The sequence below is a fragment of the Desmodus rotundus genome, chromosome 9 (assembly GCF_022682495.2).
Source record: "Desmodus rotundus isolate HL8 chromosome 9, HLdesRot8A.1, whole genome shotgun sequence".
Classification (NCBI taxonomy): Eukaryota; Metazoa; Chordata; class Mammalia; order Chiroptera; family Phyllostomidae; genus Desmodus; species Desmodus rotundus.
In genome coordinates this window covers 100,948,283-100,967,389 of record NC_071395.1, presented here as the reverse complement: position 1 = coordinate 100,967,389, position 19,107 = coordinate 100,948,283, and the positions used below count along the sequence as shown (strand labels likewise).

Genomic DNA, 19,107 nt, shown 5'->3' with positions numbered 1-19,107 from the left:
GCGGAAGGGCTGAGGAAAGGCGGGCGTCAGGCAGTCCGGAACGGGACAGGCAGCCACGACACCCCCACGCTTGGTGCCTAGATGGGGGAGGAGGGTCACACCGCCCCTAACCCCACCTCTCCCAGCTCCCGGGGGCCTTGCCCCACTCGGGCCCACCTGGCTGGTGATGTCACGGCGCTGGCCTGCGCTGCCTGTGACGTCACGATCGGCCCCGAGGAGTTCTCAGGGTCCGCGCTAGGAAGAAGCCGCCCCTTGCGGGCGCGAGAGAGCGACCCGATGAAAAAGGTTACTTCCAAGCAGTCTCCGCCCAGGTTGTTCGGTGGGTGCACGCCCCCGCGCGGGGCGCTGGTTGCTATGGACGCAGCGGCTGCCGCTGCCTGGCGCGCGCGGGGTCACGGGGTCGCGGGGTCGCGGGGGTGGGTGCCGCAAGGCCACGTTTTCTCGGGTTCCCGCGGAGTGTGGCCACGTTTAAGATCCGGCAACACTATGAAGCCTCTAAAGAGGGAATCCCGCCTCAGAATACTTACAAGCAGATTCTTGGAGGCCGCAGAAAACATCAAAGGTTGGCTCTGGCTGCCTTGGGAGCCGCAGGAGAACCCAGCAGGGGTAGGGGTCTTGGATGGGAGTCACGACAGGAGGCCTGAAAGATGGGGGTGACACCAGGAGGGAGGTAAATGTCACATGAGGTAGGGGCAAGGCGTTCTCCATACCCTAAGAGATGATGAACGAGGAGGAGAATCCGATAAGGGAGGGGCACAGGGCACTGGGCCCTTGAGGATGGGGGCATAGGAAGTGGGGGACAGACTGAGGCCTCAGGGATCAATGGTTGGGGAGATGGCCTTGGGCAGGAAGGGATAGGAGACCCCTACCTTGAACCACATCTTAGGTAGAACGCAAAAGGGTGGATCCCCGTTGGGGGTGGGAGGCGGGGCGGACGAGTGAGGAAAGAGTTCAAGAAGAGAAGGACCAGGAGGACAGGGGGTCCTTGGGGAAGGAAGTTCAGGAAGGGATACAAGAAACATCCTAAGGTGGTGAAACCAGCAGCCTTGGTGGGACTCTTTGGGGGTGTCACCTAAGAGTCCTTCTGGAAAAACCCAAGAAATGCTAACTTGGCTAGTTCTGTGTCTACCTTTTCCCACTACATGCCCTTTCCAGCTGGGTGACACCTGTCTTGCTTGTTTAACCTGGTGGCAGTCTACTAGACATGACAGCTTCTTGGCCTCTGCAGCTACCCTCTGGTTGCAGGTGGGAGAGCCCCAGAGTGCCTGACAGCAGGCTGACCCCCATGGATGCGTTCCCATTTGCAGCTCACCCTCCCTCCCATCCTTTTTTGCTGTTTCTGTTTATTGAGGGCCTGATGTGTGGGGGGCGCTCTGCTGGGCAACAAACGCATTGGTATTAACCCCAGAGCCCTCAAGAAATTCAGTCTGGCGCACTCCCGGAGGAGTGACCGGACAATGTAAATGCTGTGATACAGGCACCTGTAGGCATTAAGGGGGCTCGGGGCACCTGACCTAGGCCTTGGATGGTAGCTTTAGGAGGGAAGGTTTTCTGAAAATGTCATCTGTGGTCAACAACAACAACAGCAAAAGGAGCACTTTACTTCTCCAGGTCTAGGGAGCAGCCTGAGCTGGGGCATGGAACTGTGAACGCGTGTGACCTTGGGCCAGGGCAGAGGTAGTGAGTGTGGAGGAGACAGAAGGCAGCCAGAGGGGCCTGCGTCGTGGTCAGGGGTCAGCCCATGAAAGGACTGCCTGTGCCCTGGCAGGCCCTGGGGAGACCCGGCCTGAGTCTCTGTGAAAGCCCTGTGTGAGGAGAGAAGCAGGCCTGGAGTGCGGCTAACAGGAGCTTAGCCGCTTTTCAGTGTGGCTTCCTTTAATGCTTCTCCGAGGCGGGAAAGTCCGACTTAGGCTGCAGGGTACATTTTTTAACAGGAGGGAAAGAAGGAAGAATGGCTGGTCTCCTTTCGCAAGGGCAGTCAAGGACTTTCCCAGCTACTGCCGACCTCGTTTCTGCAGATCTTATCAGGTTTGAACGAATTCAAGGAAAGATTTGCTGCTGAATATTTATTTTTAATTTCTTTAATTTACTTGAGAGAATGACAGAGAGAAAGGAACACTGATTTGAGGTTCCACTTATTTATGCATTCATTGGTTGATTCTTGTATGTGCATATCGAGTAGAAGCTCTAACCAACTGAGCTACCTGGCCAGGGCTGCATATTTACCTACTTACTTACTTACTTATTTATTTTTAAAGGTTTTATTTATTTATTTTTAGAGAGAGGGGAAAGGAAGGACAAAGACAGGGAGAGAAATGTCAATGTGTGGTTGCCTACTGGGGACCTCTCTTGCAACCCAGGCATGTGCCCTAGACTGGGAATCAAACCGGCAATCCTTTGGTTTGCAGGCCCATGCTCAATCCACTGAGCTACGCCAGCCAGGGCTGTATATTTATTTTTAATAAGGGGAAATTGAGTTTATTAAATAGCCCTTGAGTGAATAACATGCACCAGGGTGAGGAAGAAAAAAACCCAAGTGTTTAGTTCCCCAAAATATCTCAGGGGAAGCCTCTAATACTCCCCTCTTCCCACCCCCCCATAATACAGCTAATCAATGAATGTAATCTCGTAATTTTGAGTGATATTTCTCCAAGGTCTCTGAGTTATAAGCAAAAAGGCAAGCAAATGTTATGACTGTAAATCTGTTTAGAGGTTCCAGCCCTCTTGAATCTCAGGTCTTGTTGCTAAGAAACAGGGCAGTCTCCCAGCAGTCCCAGGTCCCCCACCCGCATCAAGTAAAGCTCAGCCCTGGTAAGGACAGCCCCTCCCTGGGTTCCCCCAGCACAATGCTGAGGTCAGAATTTTCTGAAGACTCTAATCAACACAAAAAGAGTAACATTTAGATAAAAACAAGAAGGAGAAAAAGAGAGTCCAGGTGTCTTCTCCCTCTGTAACTATCCCCTCTCCCCCACCTGCTCCCTCCCAAGCTGAACAGCTTGCTACCAGCGCCTGGTCTAACTCCAGCAGAAGTGCCACCTGACTGCCCCACCCAAGGGGGCTGGTGTCGGGATCAAGGAAGAAATGCCAGCTGGGTGACTCACCAGGGGCCCCACTCAGCCTGGGCTTCCAGACCAGAGAGAAGGAACTAGCTAGGCCTCTTACACTTTCAGTGGTGAGACACATGTTGACCCTTCAGAGTCTTCCTGCAGGTCCTAAAGTGACCTCTGTGGGGCTGCCCTTCCTCCCTGGTCTCCTCAACTTGCCTCTGCCCGTCTAGTCCACCTGGCTCACCCTCACTAGATGAATCACTCTGAGATGCTGCTTTCATTTCATTCTCCTGGATCAAAGCTCCCTCCTGCCTTCAGAGGAGGAGCAGAGGCTTCAGCTCTGCTTTAGAAAGCCATCGTGCCCTGGTGTTCCTCTCGTCCCCAATATCACCCCCACCTCCCCAGTGAGCCTCCTGGGTCACCATGCCTCACAAACGCCATACTCAGCCCCACCTCCACCTTTGCTCCAACTGTGACCCCAGCTGAAACACCTCTGTCTGCTGCTCCCCCTGTGCAAAGCCTGCCTGCCCTTTAGGACCTGTCTTAGCCCACGAGGCTTCCCCCAAGTCCTGCGGCTGCTCTTCTGAACCTCTGGTTAGAGGCCTGAGCTGTATGGTCCACATCCATCTGTTCCTGCTTTGACATGTCACCAAACCTATCATCTGTGCCGCTAATTTTAGGCCCTTGTGTTATGAGTGGTGTGTGTGGTGCCTGGTGCTTTTTCGGTTCCTCGGCAGAAGGAGCCATATTTTAACCTTTTTATACCATCTTCTCTGTGGCTTATAGCATCTAAAAGGTGCTTGGTAAATATTCTCCAGGGTGATTGGAGTTTAAAGTGTATGTATGATGTTGTGAACACCCCATTCCCTAACTGCATATTAAGATAACCTTCTCAGAAAAACCTCAGACCGGAGTTTCATTGACTATTTCAGAAATCTCTGAACAGTGAAGTTTTGCCAATTCGAACGTGATAATGGTACACCCAGCAGTCCGAAGCACAGAGCTGGGGACGCTTAATCCCTTGGGAAGATGCAGAACCAACCAAAGGGATGGACAGAGGAAGCAGACGTCCTGGAAAATAGAAATAACACAAAAATACGTATAAAAGTAGACCTTCAATCGGTACCAATCCTCTCTTGGGCTGCTACCAGCTTTGGTGACTCTGTAGAAGGGAGAGGGGAAGTAGAAATCAAAAGTCCCTAAGGCTGCATGTCCACACGTGGCGGTGGACGGGGCCAGAGCCATGCGGTTTAGTGGACGGTGCTCCTGAGTTTCCGCTGACCCCATTGCGGAGGAGCTGAACGCTGGCCCATAGGCAGAATTTAGAGTGATGTTTGGAATGACTCTGGCTTGGGGTTTGTTTTATTTTGTTTTGTTTTTCTTGTTTTGGGTTTGTTTGGTTTTTTGGGTTTTTTTTTTTTGGCCGCCAATTATGTGGGCAATCCGAAAAAAAGAGTTTGACTTTCATAACCCAAACGCCGGCTTTGATGTTTTAGTCATATTGCCTTTGAAAAAGTAGAGTCCTGTCAGAAGCAGTGGACAAAACCAAGTTCTGTTTCAAAGTCCAGGAGCCAGGACTCAGGTTTTCTTTTGATTATTTTCTGTAGCGCCTTACATCAAACCATTCTAAGCCAGAGGGCAGCAGACAAGAGGATAGCAGCCAAAGAAACGGGATGCATTTGAAACTGTTAACCCAGCTCTGTGGAAGGAAGGCAGGGAGCGTGTCCTCATTGGAGAATAACTCGCTTCTGCCGCATGAACTCTCATTGCTGGCCCCAGCGTGGCGCACGAGAGAGATGGGCTCAGATCTCTCCGCTTTCCTCCCACCCCGTGGGCGCTGTCGTCATCGCGCGCGTCATTACTGCGGTAGACTCCTCGGTATTCTCGGCCTCAGTCCCTCAGGACTTGTACCCCCCAGTCCCTTCCTGAAGACTGAAGCCCTTTCCGTGGCTCACTAACTCTTGGTGATATGGTTCCTACTTCCCTCTCCAGGCACGGCCTCCTACCTCCGCCTCGCTACACTCCAGCTATTTTAGAAACGCATGCTTTGAGTTCCAGGAGTGTGTTCTATTCTCTCTTGCCTCTAGGCCTCTTTTTTTTTCTCTCTCTCTCTAAGCCTCTTTATGCTAGTCCCTTTAGAATGCCTGTCCCCCAAATCCTTCCCCTTGTCTATGTTCTCTTCATCCTTCAGCTCTCAGTTTAAACATCACCTCCTTAGGAGGCCCTCCCTGACTCACTCCCCAAAATTGGGCTGGGACCCCTGGCTGCTCCCACAGTCCAGCCTGACATCCTTGTCTCCAGTGGATATGGGCTCTTTGAAGCCTGAATCTCTGCCTTATATTCCCCAGAGCCTAGCTCAATGCCTGGCACATAGAAAATACTTAAACAGTATTTATTAAATGAAAGAGCATGAAATAAATGGTCAGCCGTGAATGTTCTGTTTGTCCCCAGAGCATCGATATTTTAACCAGTGTCTTAACCTGATGCCTCCACCCAGAAGAATGGATCAGTATCAGCAGTGGAGGAGGCTGAGAAAGCATCTACCCCAGTTGTCCCAAACCCCTGTGCATCAGAACCACCTCGGGGGGTTTTAAAGAGATACAGCTCCCCAGGCCCTGGCTCCAGGCAGGAGCTAGGAAGCTGAATTTGTGAAACTCCTCAGAAGATGCTGAGGCAGACATTTGACTGATATTTGGGAACCACTGATTTAGTCCAGCTTCCTCTTTTTACGAAAGGGAAGACTGAGGCCAAGAGAGGTTAAGTGATGTATCCAGCTTATAAGTAGCATAGCCCGGAATGGAACATCGTTCAATCTCAATTTTGGCTACGGAAGCCTCAGCCTCTGTGGCAGGCCAAGGGCAATAGGTAGGGGGGGGCCTTGAGGAAAGAACTCCCATTGCCCCAGCGAAGTGCTGCCCAGGTCACCTTGGCAGCCCCTGCTGTCCATCCAGCTGTCCAGTTCTGCTCCCCCAACCGTGGAGTCTAATCTATGTCTGTTTCTAAGCATTTGTCACTTTCTGCTTCTCTTCAGAAAAGAAGCGGGCAAAGGTACCTGAACAGATCACACCCCCCATTCAGGAAGAACCTGAGCCTGTCAGCAATATCCTGCAAGGAGATGACATTCTTGCCTTAGCCATTAAGGAGGATGACTTGAAGAAGGTAAGGATGGAGTCCAGCGATCCCTTCCTGCAGGAACCTTTTCCAGGCAGCCTGTGTGGTCTAGAACATCGACCACGCCCACCATCACTGCTGCTTCCCTGCAGGGGAAAGAGATGATCGGGCATCTTGCTCCCCAGAGAGGCAAGAGCCATCAGTCCCCTTTCGTAGAAGGGAAAATGAGTTTAAGAAGCAAAGTTACAGGTGTGGATAAAGCTACTAATCCCTAACCCCAGGCTTTACCTGGGAGAGTCAGCCACTTCTCACCTGACCTGTCTGAAGGCATAAAATGTAACTCCCCCTCCCCCCCAGGACACTATGAAGTCTCATGTCTGTTGCATAGGCATTTCCTCGACAGAACATACGGACAGAGCTGGAGAAACAGATTTGTCAGCCTTCAGGAATTCCACAAAGAACTAGGACAGAGTAGATGGGTGGTGTTTTCCCTCCTCCAGATCTCAAGTGGAATTCTCCTCTGTTTTGTTTCTTTTTAGCAACACATTCCTCGCTTTATTGAAACAGGAGATAAATCTGTCATTCCCCAGAAATTTATCATCCGTAAATTCAAACCCAAGGATCCTAGGAGGAAGGTCTGCCACTTAGTAGCACATCCTGCTACCACAGATGCAGCCACGAAGCCCGTGGACTACTCTGGTATGCCCAGCCTCAGCCCTGGCACCGCTGGCGTCTGAATCCGTGGGTCAGCCTGGAAGGCAAGCGGGGTCTCTCTCCTTCAGAGAGTAGCCGCCTTGAATCGTTTACATCTGCTAGCTACCGCTTGTCTTTCCTCTCCTGTTCCTCACCCTCCAGGCCCCGGTGACAATTTCTACAGCAGTGACCAGATCCTGCCCCACCACATCTTGGGGAGCCTCCAGGACTTTCGGAGAATTGCAGTTGCCCAAGGGAACACCCAGGTTTGTGTGTGCAGGGCTGCCTGGGCGAGACATGTCACTGAAGTCATTGCCATCTCACCCCTGGTGGTGTTGAGCAGGCCTGGGGTTAAAAAGACAGCCCAGTCTCTGGGCCCTGGAGTCTGAAGTGATATGTGACCCGCCCCCCTGAAATAGTGAAGCCAACTTAAGCTAGTTTCAGTTGAAGTCTAGAAGTCGCTTCACAGATACGGAGGTGCCTGAAGGAACACTGAGGTGACCTCAAAGGCAATAGTGTGTCTGGCTCAGTTAGACTGAACCCGGAAAGGCGTCAGGGCTCCAGGCCCATGCTCCCTAATGGCCTTCTTTTCTCTTCCGCAAAGACTGGCTGCTCTCCTCCTCAGTCCACGTGCTGGAGGAAGCCGGGAGCTCCCTGGGCCTCGTGAAGAGTCAGCCTGTCTCTCTGACTCTCCCATCATGCATTGCTGGTCTTTCTGTGTCTCAGTTCCTTCCCTTCCTTGGTTCCAGGCAAAAAATCTCATCGCTCAGGAGCTAAGAGGCCTGGGGTCATATAAAAATGGCTCAGTCACCCTGCAGGTGAAGGTGTCAGTTAACATCAATTGTAAAACAAACACAGGGAAAGATTTGGAGCACCATCTTAGAACTGAGGTCCCTATTCTGGGGGAGAGGGGACTGACAGCGGTTTCCAAGCCCCTTGGTTCTGTGATTTGTTTTATCACTCACAATCTGAGGGTCTTGAAGAAGAGGGACCCTCGGCAGAGTGGGGGGACAGTAGGGATTTTGGCCGAGAGAATCCCAACCCCAGATTAGCGCCTCTCACCACTGCCCCCCCCCACACACTGATGTACTTTCAGCTGGCTGAGCTGATACACACCCCGCCCTCCCCGATGACCCTCATCTCAGCTACAGAAGAGCCAAAGCAGAAAGCCCCCAAAGAAGCAAAGGCACCTCTCTGGGCCCCAGCTCCTCAGCATAACTTTATGAAAAACTGGCAGCGCAACCTAGCCCTGTGGAAGAGGCAACAGGAAGCCCTCAGTGGTAAGCAGTGCGGACGGGCTCCCACCTGGCCTCGCCTGGCACCAGGCCCCGCTGCTGCGCGTTCCGTCCCTCCACCTGTCCAGAGATGGCTTCAGGCCATTCACTCACTCCCAGTGTTCCTCACCTAGTGGGTCCTGAATCAGCCCGGTGATGGGATTGACCAGTGCTGAGTGCCGGGCCCAGTGGTTCTGATTTGGTGGAGGGGCCGCATTCTTGGCTCTCGCTCTAGAACACCTGAAGAAGCCTGTCGGCGAGCTGCTGATGCACATAGGGGAGACCTACAGGCGGATCCAGGAGGAACGGGAGCTCCTTGACCGCGTACTGCCAACGCAGCACGATGGGAAGGTAAGGACAGCGCCCCAAGGGCGCTGTGAGGAGCAGGTCCAGGCCCAGGCACGGCTGCCTCAGTTTGCACAGCTGGGGACAGAACAAATCTATCTGCTCCCACCTCAAAGGCCTCTACTCAGTCATATTATTGGTCCTATTATTGGGCGTTCAGGGACTGGCCAGTTAAGTAATTCATCCTGCAGTGGTCGCTGGTGGAGAACTGAGGAGAAAGATAGCATAGGTACTGAGTTATTAGAATAGTCGTAATGTTCTCTCTTAAAAGCTGAAGCTCCAGCTTTTGGACATCCGGGGCCTGTTGTGTCTGGTATGTCAGTGCCGCCCACACTGTCTGGGGCCAGGTAAAGGCTGCGAGAGGGCCTCCTGAGAACAAGGCAGCGCGCTCATCTCTCCTGCCTGCCCTGCTGCAGCGAACCCCCAGAGTGAGCCTCTGTAGTCCGCTGCGCTCTCGTCTCCCAGGCCCCCACACCAGCCTCTCTCCCAGGGGTCCCGGTGGTCTGACTTATCTGCCCTGCCTTGCCAGTGCTCTGAGGAGACCAGTGGGTTCTGGAGTCGACTGGAATACTTGGGAGACGAAGTAACCGGTCTGCTAATGACGAAGACGAAATCTCAGCGTGGTCTCCTGGAGCCAGTCACTCGCGTCAGGAAGCCGCACTCCATCCAGAAGGAGATGGGTGAGGAGCAGGGCAGCAGGTGACTGGCCTAGGAGGGGGGACAGCGAGGCCCTGGTCTGAGACCAACCAGGGATCAAGTCCCATCACCCTATGGAGATCCAGTTCCCTCTCCAGGAAGACAGTGATAGATAGAACAGGCGGCCGAAGCGAGTGGGAGCGGAGGCCCTCGGGCTGCGCTGCCCAGTGCGGCAGCCGTGATCCACTGTGGCGGGTGAGCACCTGGAATGTGTCTGAATGGAGATGTGCTGTAAGTGTAAGCTACACGCTGGTTCGTATGCAAAATGTATCTTACCGATAATTTTTACATTGTTTACGTGGTGAAATGATAATATTTTTGATCCATTGAGTTAAACTATTACTAAAAATTAATTCCAGCCATTTCTTTTTTTCTTTAAGATTTTATTTATTTACTTTTAGAGAGGGGGAAAGGGAGGGAAAAAGAGAGGGAGAGAAACATCAGTGTGCGAGAGAAACCTGGATCAGTTGCCTCTCGCACGCCCCCAGCTGGGGACCTGGCCAGCAACCCAGGCATGTGCCCTGACTGGGAATTGAACCAGCGATCCTTTGGTTCGCAGGCCAGCACTCAATCCACTGAGCCACACCAGCCAGAGTCCCACCATTTCTTTTTACCCTTTTAGACCACCTAGACAACTTTACATGATGTGCCTCACATTTGTGGGGTGCATGCCATTTCTATCGGGTGGCACTGCTTTAAAGGCTGCCAGGCCACCCAGGTTCAGAGCAAGTTATTTGACCTCTCTGGTCCTCAGTGTCGACGTCTGTAAAGTACTGAAGGGGCTGTGAGAAAGCTGAATGAGGCATGATGTGTATGAAGAGGTTCTGGCCCATTGTTGAGCCCTCAATGAAAGGCAGCCACTATTGTTGTTTTTATTATAAAACTTTGAAGGTTGGAAAGTTAATTTCACAGCAGTGCTGTGTGCGATCGCTGAGGCAGAAGGTATGGGGCAGGAGGGCTGGAGCCTGGCAGCACCCGGAAGCTGTCTTTTCCCCTTTTCTAGAAGTGGTGCTGGGGTGGGGGTGTTCAGAGCCCCTCTAGAGGGAGGGGAAAGGGGCATGGCAGCAGCCTACACTGAGGGTCCTTGGGCCCTGCGGTAGGACTGCTGGCCCGGAAGGATGCTCCGTACCGCCACACCTGGGATCGGAGTCTGTTTCTGACCCACCGGCGCCAGGAGCTGCAGAGCATCATGGCAGAGCTGGACTTCAGCCAGCAGGTTGGTAATGCCTCCGTGCCCGGTCCTGAGCCCCCTAGGGTGGCACCTGTCTTCAGTCAGCTGATCTTTCCTTTCTTGGTCTCTCTGAGGATATTGATGGCCTGGAGGTGGTGGGCAGAGGGCAGCCTTTCTCAGCAGTTACAGCAGAAGACTTTATAGTGTTTGAAAGGAGCCCGAATAGTTCTTCTGAAGACACAGTGAACTTGTGAGTCGGGCGTGGGCCCTGGCGCCAGCAGTGTTAGAGGACGGGCTTCCCTCCCTGAAATCAGGGTGCCTCCATCCCAGCCTTTCCAAGTGCCTGCCTCCCCTCCTGTGGCCATCTGTTCCCTCCCAGCAACCAACTCCTAAGAGGGATTTCCCAGACATTCTTTGTCTGGTAGGTGGGTCTGCTCCAGACTTTCCCAGGGCTGTGAACACTGAGTGCCTCAGCGAGAAGGGTCTCTGTGTTTCCAAGAAGCTCCCACTTATGGGAATGGAGCAGGACAAGGCTGAGGTCCAGTGGGGCTGTTGACATTCCACTGGAGGCCAGGGCGGGGCATCTCTCCAGACTTCCTGGCAACCATTTCCATGGGCTCCGTGTGATAAGACTATGGCAGCTTCAGGGAAAATACGTCATTGGTTTTTCTTGCAGAGATGTATTGACCCATTACCCTGATATGGTCCCCATGCCTGTTCTCGGCCCTTCTCTGCTGTTCTGTGGGAAGCCAGCCTGCTGGATCAGAGGCAGTAACACACAGGGCAAGGTAAGCCTGCCTGCACCCTCACCCGTCTGCTGGATGGGCCTCCCTTGGGTGCAGGCTCAAGGTGACTGGCAGTCACAAAGAGCCTGCAGGCTCCTACTTGCATTTTTATCTGGTCATGCATTCGGCATGTCTGAAAACGGGAACAGCAACCTTGAGCCAGAATAAAATCACAAGGCAGAAAAGAGTGTCACAAGCCACCCAGCTTGTCCCTAGCCCCCAAGCACGTAAACAAGCAAAACTGCTCTGACTGGTGTGGCTTTAAGAATGTTCTAAAATATTCTGATGCTAAGGAGCAGACATGTTCATCAGATATAAAATCTGTATTGTCTTCTCTTCTTACTGTTGCTGGCACCTCAGGGACAGCCTCTAGCAGGGTATGACGCCACTCTGAGAGCGGCCAGGCCCTGGAGGGACTTCAGTGCCAAACCCAGGAAAGTCCCTGGAACACTGGGATGAGCCCGTCACCCCAGGCCGGGCCCTCCCTCAGGGACATTCCTCATTCCTCCTCCTTCCCCAGAGGCATGTTGGAATTGCCGTCAGCCTGACCTTCGAAACTCTGGAAGGGCAGAAAGTACCCTCGGAACTGACAGTGGTCAACAACGGCACGGTGGCCATTTGGTACGACTGGCGGCGACAGTCCCAGCCGGACTGTTTCCCAGACCTGAAGAAAAGCAGGATGCAGCACTTCTACTTCAATAATCGGGAAGGTACCTGGGAGGGGCGGCCCTGCTCAGCTCGATTCGTGAGAAGCTGAAGCCTAGCTAGCGCCCAGCTCTTCAAGTTGAAGCCCCCCTCCCCTGCCTCCGCCCTTCCGTGTCTTCTGTGACGTGTGTCATCTCCTAACTGGTCCTGTTTGTGGGGGAAGGGGGCGGGGTGGTGAGCCACCAGGGAGCAGCAAGCATGCTAGAGGTTCAGCTACCTATATGCACAGGCCTGAGGCTAGGGCGACCGACGTTGGCCCATTTGCCAGGGACTCTCCCCCTTTTAGCACTGAAAGTCCCACCTCGCAGAAACCTCTCAGTCCTGGGCAAAGCAGGTCGGCTGGTCACCCTGACTGGAGCTCAGTTACAAGTATCTGCTTAGGCTGAAGGCTCAGTTAGCTTCAGACATGCAGGCGTGGGCCTCCGTGAGCTTCTCCTTGGTGAAAACCTCTGTCTCCGTCCCTCTCAGGTGTGCTTCTCCCTGGAGAAACGAAAATCTTTACCTTCTTCTTCAAGTCTTTGAATGCTGGGATCTTCAGGGAATGCTGGGAGTTTGGAACTCACCCCACCCTGTTGGGAGGTGCTATCCTGCAGGTCAATCTCCATGCAGTCGCCCTGGCCCAGGACGTTTATCGGGATGAGAGGAAGTTACTGGAGGTAAGGGACCCGGGATCTTGGCCCACCTGGACATCAGATAGGTTACGCTGGTGTGCTTCCTAGCACTGCCTGCAGGGGCCTGGTTTCGCCCAGTTATTCTTGCTCAACAAACACTACTCAGGGCTTTGTGAAGTAAAAGATGGGTGGGGAGCCCAGAGGAGGGGCAGCTTTGAGCTCCACAGAGCGTGGCTACCATGGCCAGAGAGAAAAAGGAAACCGGGCCTTAAGATGCAGACTGTGGGAAGTTCTTGAGCACAAGCACAAGGAGCGGCCCTGCGCGCGGGTACCGTGTGTCTTCGCTGCTGTCTGGGACCCTCTGGTGAGGGTGAGGTTGCACTTAACTGGCAAGACTTCAAAACCAGGCAGAACCACAGAGAACAATTAAAACAGTGGGACCAGCTCCCAGGAGTGAGTGCGAGATAGGAGCTGGGAATCTGCTGGGCCCCCCTCGGGTCCGCAGCCTGGCCATCTAGCGCAGTGCTTGGTGGGGTTCTGTGGAAGGCCTTGCTTTCTTATTCAGTGGTCCCCAGCCACTTCACGAGCCAGCTCCTCCAGCTGGGGCTCAACCTGTAGATCAGAGGCCATTTTGACAAATGCAACGTCTGCTTTACTTGCTAGCATAGGACTGATGTCCCTCTCGAGATGCTCCTGTTTCTGTCATACTGATGGATAGCCAAGTGACATTCTCAGCAAGGCCCAAACCGTGCGGCCCTGGCCCGGGCCCTTCTTCCTAATCTAAGGGAAATGCTGACTGCGGCCTCCTAGACCCACAGGGGAGCAGCTTCCCTGGAACTGGCCCCTCCTGAGGATCCTTTCAGTCTCTTAGGGAACAAGGATGTTTGGGAAGACCCAGGGGGTTTTGAGTCTGGGAATAGTTATATGTGTGTGTGAGAGAGAGAGAATAAGAGAGAGAGACAGATAATGCAGGAAGGCACAAAGTTCCCAGGGATCTGGCTCCCCTCTGGGATGCCACACGGGTTTTGAAAGCCTGAGCCAGTCTTGTGCCACCTTTTCTTCCCCAGAAAGATCTGGCTTCCCACGAGGCAGCCACCATCGTGCAGAGCGTGCTGCGGGAGCTGCTGGAGGGCATCCTGACCCAGGAGCGTGCGCCGACCCCCATGGACGTCTATCTCACGGAGGAGGACTTGTTCCATCACAGGAATCCTGGGGTACAGGCCCGGCACTGGCTCCTGCCCCTCGTGCATGCCCTGGGTGGAAGGAATAGCAAAGCCCCCGATATGCCAGGACTTGTTCTGTGCATCTTCCATGAGTAGTAACTCACTGCTTTCTCCTCCCCGCAGCCCTGTGAGATGGGCGCTATTTATATCCTCACTGTACTTGGAGGGAACTGTGGCCCAGGGAGGTTAAATAATTTGCCCAAGATAACTTAGCTCCTAAGTGGACACTTGGTGAGAACAGTTTCACAAGCTCCTTCATTTAAACCCCATTCCTGGGAAGCTCACATACAAAAAAAAAAAAAAGTGCTTGAGGTTGGAGAGGCTCAGGTGGAAGGGGAAGAGGGGATGCCCTCTGGCCACCGCCACTACTGCCGGCTCCCTCCCGGCCTCCTCCACCAGTGCTCTTGAGGGGATGGGGAAACCGGAGCAGGCTCACGGGCCCTGGGGGCCCCCCCGCACCCAGCCTCCCCATCATGTGTCTTCCCTTGCCTCTGCTGCAGCTGCATTACCAGCACCAAGTGGTGCAAAACCTGCACCGACTGTGGCACCAGTGCATGGTCCTGCCCTCCAAAGCCGAGGAGGCCAGGCCGGGCGAAGACGAGCGCCGCGGCCTCAGGGCCCGGGCGGCCATGACCCAGACAGCGCATTTGGAGAAGGCCCCAGTGAATATCGACTTTAGAGCCCCAGTCTCAGAATCCCAACTGCCCCGGCAGGAGAATATGGCCCTCAGGGACACCCAAGATCCTTTCAGGTCCCAGAAGGCCGGCCTGGGGGCCAGGAGTTTTCAGCAGAAGAGCACCATGGAGGAGAGGCTGGTGGAGGAGAGCCCCTGGGAGCTGGAGGGCCTCTCCCCGCCTGAGTGGAACCTCTGTCTGGAGGACTTCAGAAAGGTGCTTCCCTGACCCCGAAGGGGAAAGGGCGGGAGAACAGCTCTGGCACAGCGAGGTGAGGGAGGGCCCCAGCAGCGCCTCTCGCCCCCATGGACAGAGAAGTAAGACCTTCTGAGGGCCTGGAGAAAGCAGGCTCTGGGGTCATCTCTTCTTGTCTCAGTTGTCTAGGCCACTATGGCACTGGAAGGGTGCCCTCTCTGACCCTGGCAAACTTTGGGAAAGGGGTGCGAGGGTACACATTTCTGAGGGAGGCCCCCAGCTCTCTCAGAAGGCGCCCCAGGCAGACTCTCCGTGGTTGTGTCCCCTGCTGCACACCTGTTCTCACAGCACGCCCGTCACTAGCGGACACAGGGATGCTTGGTGTCCCGGGCAGAAGGGTTGCTCACAGTACCTGTAACCCCACCAGGCAGCAATGATGCTCCCTGAGGAGAACCAGAGAGAAGACACCCTAATCGGGCTCAACAAAGAAGCCCTGGAGCTGTGCCAAGAGCAGCGGCCGTTGCAGTCCGACTTCCTGTACCAGATGTGGTAGGTGCCCCACCAGGAGGGCTGACCCCGTCTCCCCCCGTTTGTGGCATCGGGCCATGGATTCTGAGCAGGCAGTTCCAAGACTCAAGGGGGCTGAGCTCCCTTTGAGCTCAGATTTTGAAAAGATGCTACAAACACTCCATGCTTGGCACCTGCTACAGCAGCCCCTGCAGCCGCCCACTGCTCCCTGCGGAGCGGTCACAGCACAGTAAGCACCTAGGCCTTTATTTCTTATTCCTCGTTCCTTCTCAAGGAGCAGAGGAATGAGCAGAGGAGAAACCAGAAGGTGGTGAGAAGAGGGGCCTATCCCATGAAAAGCCTCACTTCTCAATCGTCAGCCTTCCTGTCACCACCTTGGAACTTGCTTGGATAGGCTTGTGGGGATAGGTTTCTTGTTTTTGTTTTTGTTTTAAGATTTTATTTACTTATTTTTAGAGAGAGGGGAAGGGAAGGAGAAAGAGGGGTAAAGAAATGTTGATGTGCTAGAGAAACATCGATAGGGAACCTGCCCCACAACCCGGGTATTTGCCCTGACTGGGGATCAAACCAGTGACCTTTCGGTTTGCTGGACGGCGCCCAACCCACTGGGCCACACCAGTCGGGGAAATGGGGGCTAGGTTTCTGCGAGGCCCTTACAACACATCCCCATGGGCCTCATGCTGGAATTCTCAGGCAAGGTCCCGCCAGGGTTTCAAGCTGGAGTTGACTGACCTCACCCTAGCCCCAGGCGACTCAGTTTCCCAGCTGAAGCCGGATTTCTGTCTGAGAGCGCCTGCACAGTTGCTGGCGAGGGCGCTGGTGGGACAGGGCTCGGCACACCCAAGGCAGTGCTCGGCACCACTGTCTTGAAAGGGAAGCGTCCAAACCTCTGCAGGCTTTAGGGCAAAGGAAGGGTGATGGCTTTTCTCCAGTGTGTCTTGCCTTCTAGTATGCAGCTGTGGCGGGATGTGATTGACAGCCTGGTGAGCCATTCGCTGTGGCTGAGGGTGCTGCTGGGCCTGCCTGAGAAGGAGACCACCTATTTGGACGTGCCAGAAGAGCTAGGTCAGACACTGTGCAGCCTCGTCTGCACGTGGTCTTCACCATCCCCTGCCTCAGCCTTTCACACCCCTCTGGTGATCCATGGAGTAGGTCCCTGCTACCCTTTCCTCTGTTGCCAAGGTCTAGAGCCCAAAAGTGGCCTTAGTATCACCTTAGTTCAGTTCCCTCAGTGTACAGGTGGAGTCCCAGAAGAGTTGAAGGTTTGCCTGTGCCATACATACATGGGGGAGTGGCGGAGCAGGGACAGGAACCAGGCCTCTTGTACCTGCCCCACAGTCCCGTTCTGAAAGGTCGCACACCTGAGCCAGGGGCTCCTAGGCTGCGGGAATTCTCTCAAAGCTGCCGAGAGCACTTTGCTTTTCCCTGACTCCTGCCTGTGGGGTCCGCTAGGTCACAGGCCACACTGTCTCCCACTCACCTTCCTCAGATCGAAAATTACCTTTTGTCACGGAAGTGAAGCCGTCTTCTGCGAAAATTGGGAAGGAGGACCGGAGAGGGGCAGCCCAGGAAAAGAAGCAGTTGGGAATCAAAGAAGATAAAAAAGGAGCTAAGATGCCTCCCGGGAAAGAGGCATGCTCTAGGACGTGGTCTGGCCCGGGCAGGGCGGGGCTGGGGAGGACGCTGAGGGGCTGCAGAAGGTCGTTGTTGCGTGATGCCCCAGCTCTCCCAGTGAGCTGCTCTTGAGAAAGTCCTAGGCCCTCAGGAGCTACTGGAGGCTATGCGTGTCTCATCTCTCCAAGCAGGACCGTTTAAACAGCAAGAAGCACAAGGCAAAGGATGACAAGAAATCTACGAAACCTTCAAGTGGGGACAGGCTTTTCTTGGAAGACCCTGCCCCTGACAGCGCCACCCCTTCTCAGGAACCCATAGATCCCCTGGTCATGGAGAAATACACCCAGAGGCTGTACACTGAGGTGAGGGCAGAGTCCAGCGCTCAGCTCTCCCCTCGCTCACCCCTGCCCTGTGCACTTCCCTCCACTCCCTCCCTCATCCCGTTTATTCTGCAAATGATAAGTGCCCACTGCATCCATGATGGAAGCAGAGCTGCCCTTGTGAAGGGCATCCTCGTGTGTGAGAGACTTCGAGAATAAGTAACACGTCTGGTACATCAGATGATGAGCACCCAGGAAGAGAGAGAAATAGACCAGAGCCAGGGGGTGGGGAGGGCCCAGGTAGGGTGGGTGGGCCTTACTGAGAAGGTGACATTGAACAGAGATGTAAAGGGAGGTGAAGGGTGGCCATGTGGACCCATGAGGAGGAGCGCCCTAGGGAGGAAAAGCAACTCATGGAAGGGGAGGGAGTAGCCAGGAGGTCAGAGGGCAGACAGGCCACCGAAAGGGAGCAGGTCAGGTGGGGCTTTGTAGGCCACATAGGGACTCAGGGATATTCTGAGCAAAATGAAAAATCAGGGTTTTAAATAGTGACACAGTCTGACTTATGCTTTTAGAAGATCAGTCACTCTGGCTGCCGTTTGCACAACAGACTAGGGGGAACTGAACAGAAACCTCTCCCTTCCTGTCACCCCCCTTCCTCTGTGTTAGAGGGTGTCTTGGCAGGTGTGCTCCTTGGGGCAACACCATGCAGAGTGGATTTCCAGCAAGTGTAAGGGTTTCGAAGCACCGGAGAGACTTTGTAATGGTGCATTCTTAAGCAGTAGGTCCTTAGAAACTCATCCTGGTGTTGTGTTGGGTTCTTAGTCGCCGTGGCTCTTTGCTTTGGAGGGGAGGTCCGCCTAATGGCCGGGCTTTGTCTTCCTCTGGGGCGGACAGCTGGGGAGCTGGGATTGCGTCGTGTGGTACCACTTGGGTCTCATTTGATCAGAAGCTCCAATTTGCTGCAGGTGACATCACTGAGATTTCTGAAGGTCAACAGAGTCTAGAAAGTTCTCATAGGTTGATCTACGGGGTGGACTCTCCCGTGGTTCTGAAATTAAGAACAAACTTGCTGAGGCTCGTGTGGCACAGCCCCACTAAGGGTATGGTCTTGGAGACATTTTAGTATGAGGATCTGAGATCTTACAGGAACGAAAGCTGGCGTCTGTGGGGCCAGGGTAGGATTGGGCCACCCCAGGGGACTAAGCGGGCACTGCTCCCTGACCTCCCTGGAATTGCCCCTTTAACTACCCTAGGCTCCAGTGTCCCCATACCTCCTAGGCGCTAGTGTGGGATTACCTCCCCAGACTGGTTTGAAAAATAAAACTATTTGCAAAAACAAAAGTTCTACAGAACTTCTCACCACTTGGGTTTTACCCCCTCTCTAGCTGTCTCAGTGTGGAGTGAGCATGTCCACGTTTATAGCACGGCGGTGCTCTCTTGCTTAGGTATTTTTCCACAGAGCAAACCTTTGCCTGACATTCGTCTCATTCTTCCAGGTCCATGGGCTGCTGGACACCCTGGTGACCAGCCTGATGGCTCTGGCTGACGAGCTCAGCCCCGTAAAGAATATTGAGGAGCCTTTTCGTCTTTGCACTTGACTCGTGTGCCCAGGCAGCCTTGGGGGCATCTGGTTAACAAACAAATCAATAAAGAACCTTTAAGTTCCTACCATTTCCATCATGCCTCGTGTCTTGAATGCTGCCTCTTGATGAAATCAGCTTATGGCCCAGGTCCCATGCCTGCCTGCCCTCGGGTCTCCTGCACCCCACCCTGTCCCAGTTCCCACAGTCATCCACAGGCGGCAAGAGAAACACACCCAGGGAGGGCACGTGTGGGGTGATGAGCCCAAGAGCAAGTTGACAGCAGGACAAGGAATGAGTCAGGTGATAGGACAGACAGCATCACCCCGCATGGTTCCCGCCTCTGGCTTTCCTCGCCCCACACTTCTGGGGACATGCTTCCTGGAGCCAGGTCTTCTGCAAGTGTCATCACCGAGTATGACAAAGTATGAGACAAGGAAACCTAGAACCCGTGGGACCTGGCTCCCTGAGATCCTCCCACTTCAGCTGGGTCCCAGGGCCCCGTCTCAGTGTGGGGGGGTCGTGCTCACCA

The 19,107-nt window shown here is 54.1% G+C and overlaps 1 protein-coding gene across 2 annotated transcripts; it reads left to right on the top strand.

Moving 5' to 3' along the window:
- The first annotated feature begins 435 nt into the window (after positions 1-435).
- MYCBPAP (MYCBP associated protein) lies at positions 436-18,657 on the top strand. 2 transcript variants are annotated; one of them, XM_024573365.4, is made up of 19 exons: positions 437-562; positions 6,079-6,206; positions 6,698-6,857; positions 7,014-7,117; positions 7,948-8,131; positions 8,361-8,476; positions 9,000-9,150; positions 10,267-10,382; positions 10,472-10,587; positions 11,014-11,125; positions 11,643-11,832; positions 12,296-12,483; positions 13,506-13,652; positions 14,162-14,551; positions 14,958-15,079; positions 16,008-16,123; positions 16,548-16,690; positions 16,864-17,034; positions 18,492-18,657. In XM_024573365.4, the coding sequence occupies exons 1-19, from the start codon at positions 487-489 to the stop codon at positions 18,591-18,593; spliced, it is 2,832 nt and encodes a 943-aa protein (XP_024429133.3). In that variant the 5' UTR covers positions 437-486; the 3' UTR covers positions 18,594-18,657. The 2 variants fall into 2 exon arrangements, with proteins under 2 accessions (XP_045038183.2, XP_024429133.3); XM_045182248.3 differs by lacking the exon at positions 18,492-18,657 and having other exon boundaries at positions 436-562; positions 16,864-17,269.
- Positions 18,658-19,107: the final 450 nt, after the last annotated feature.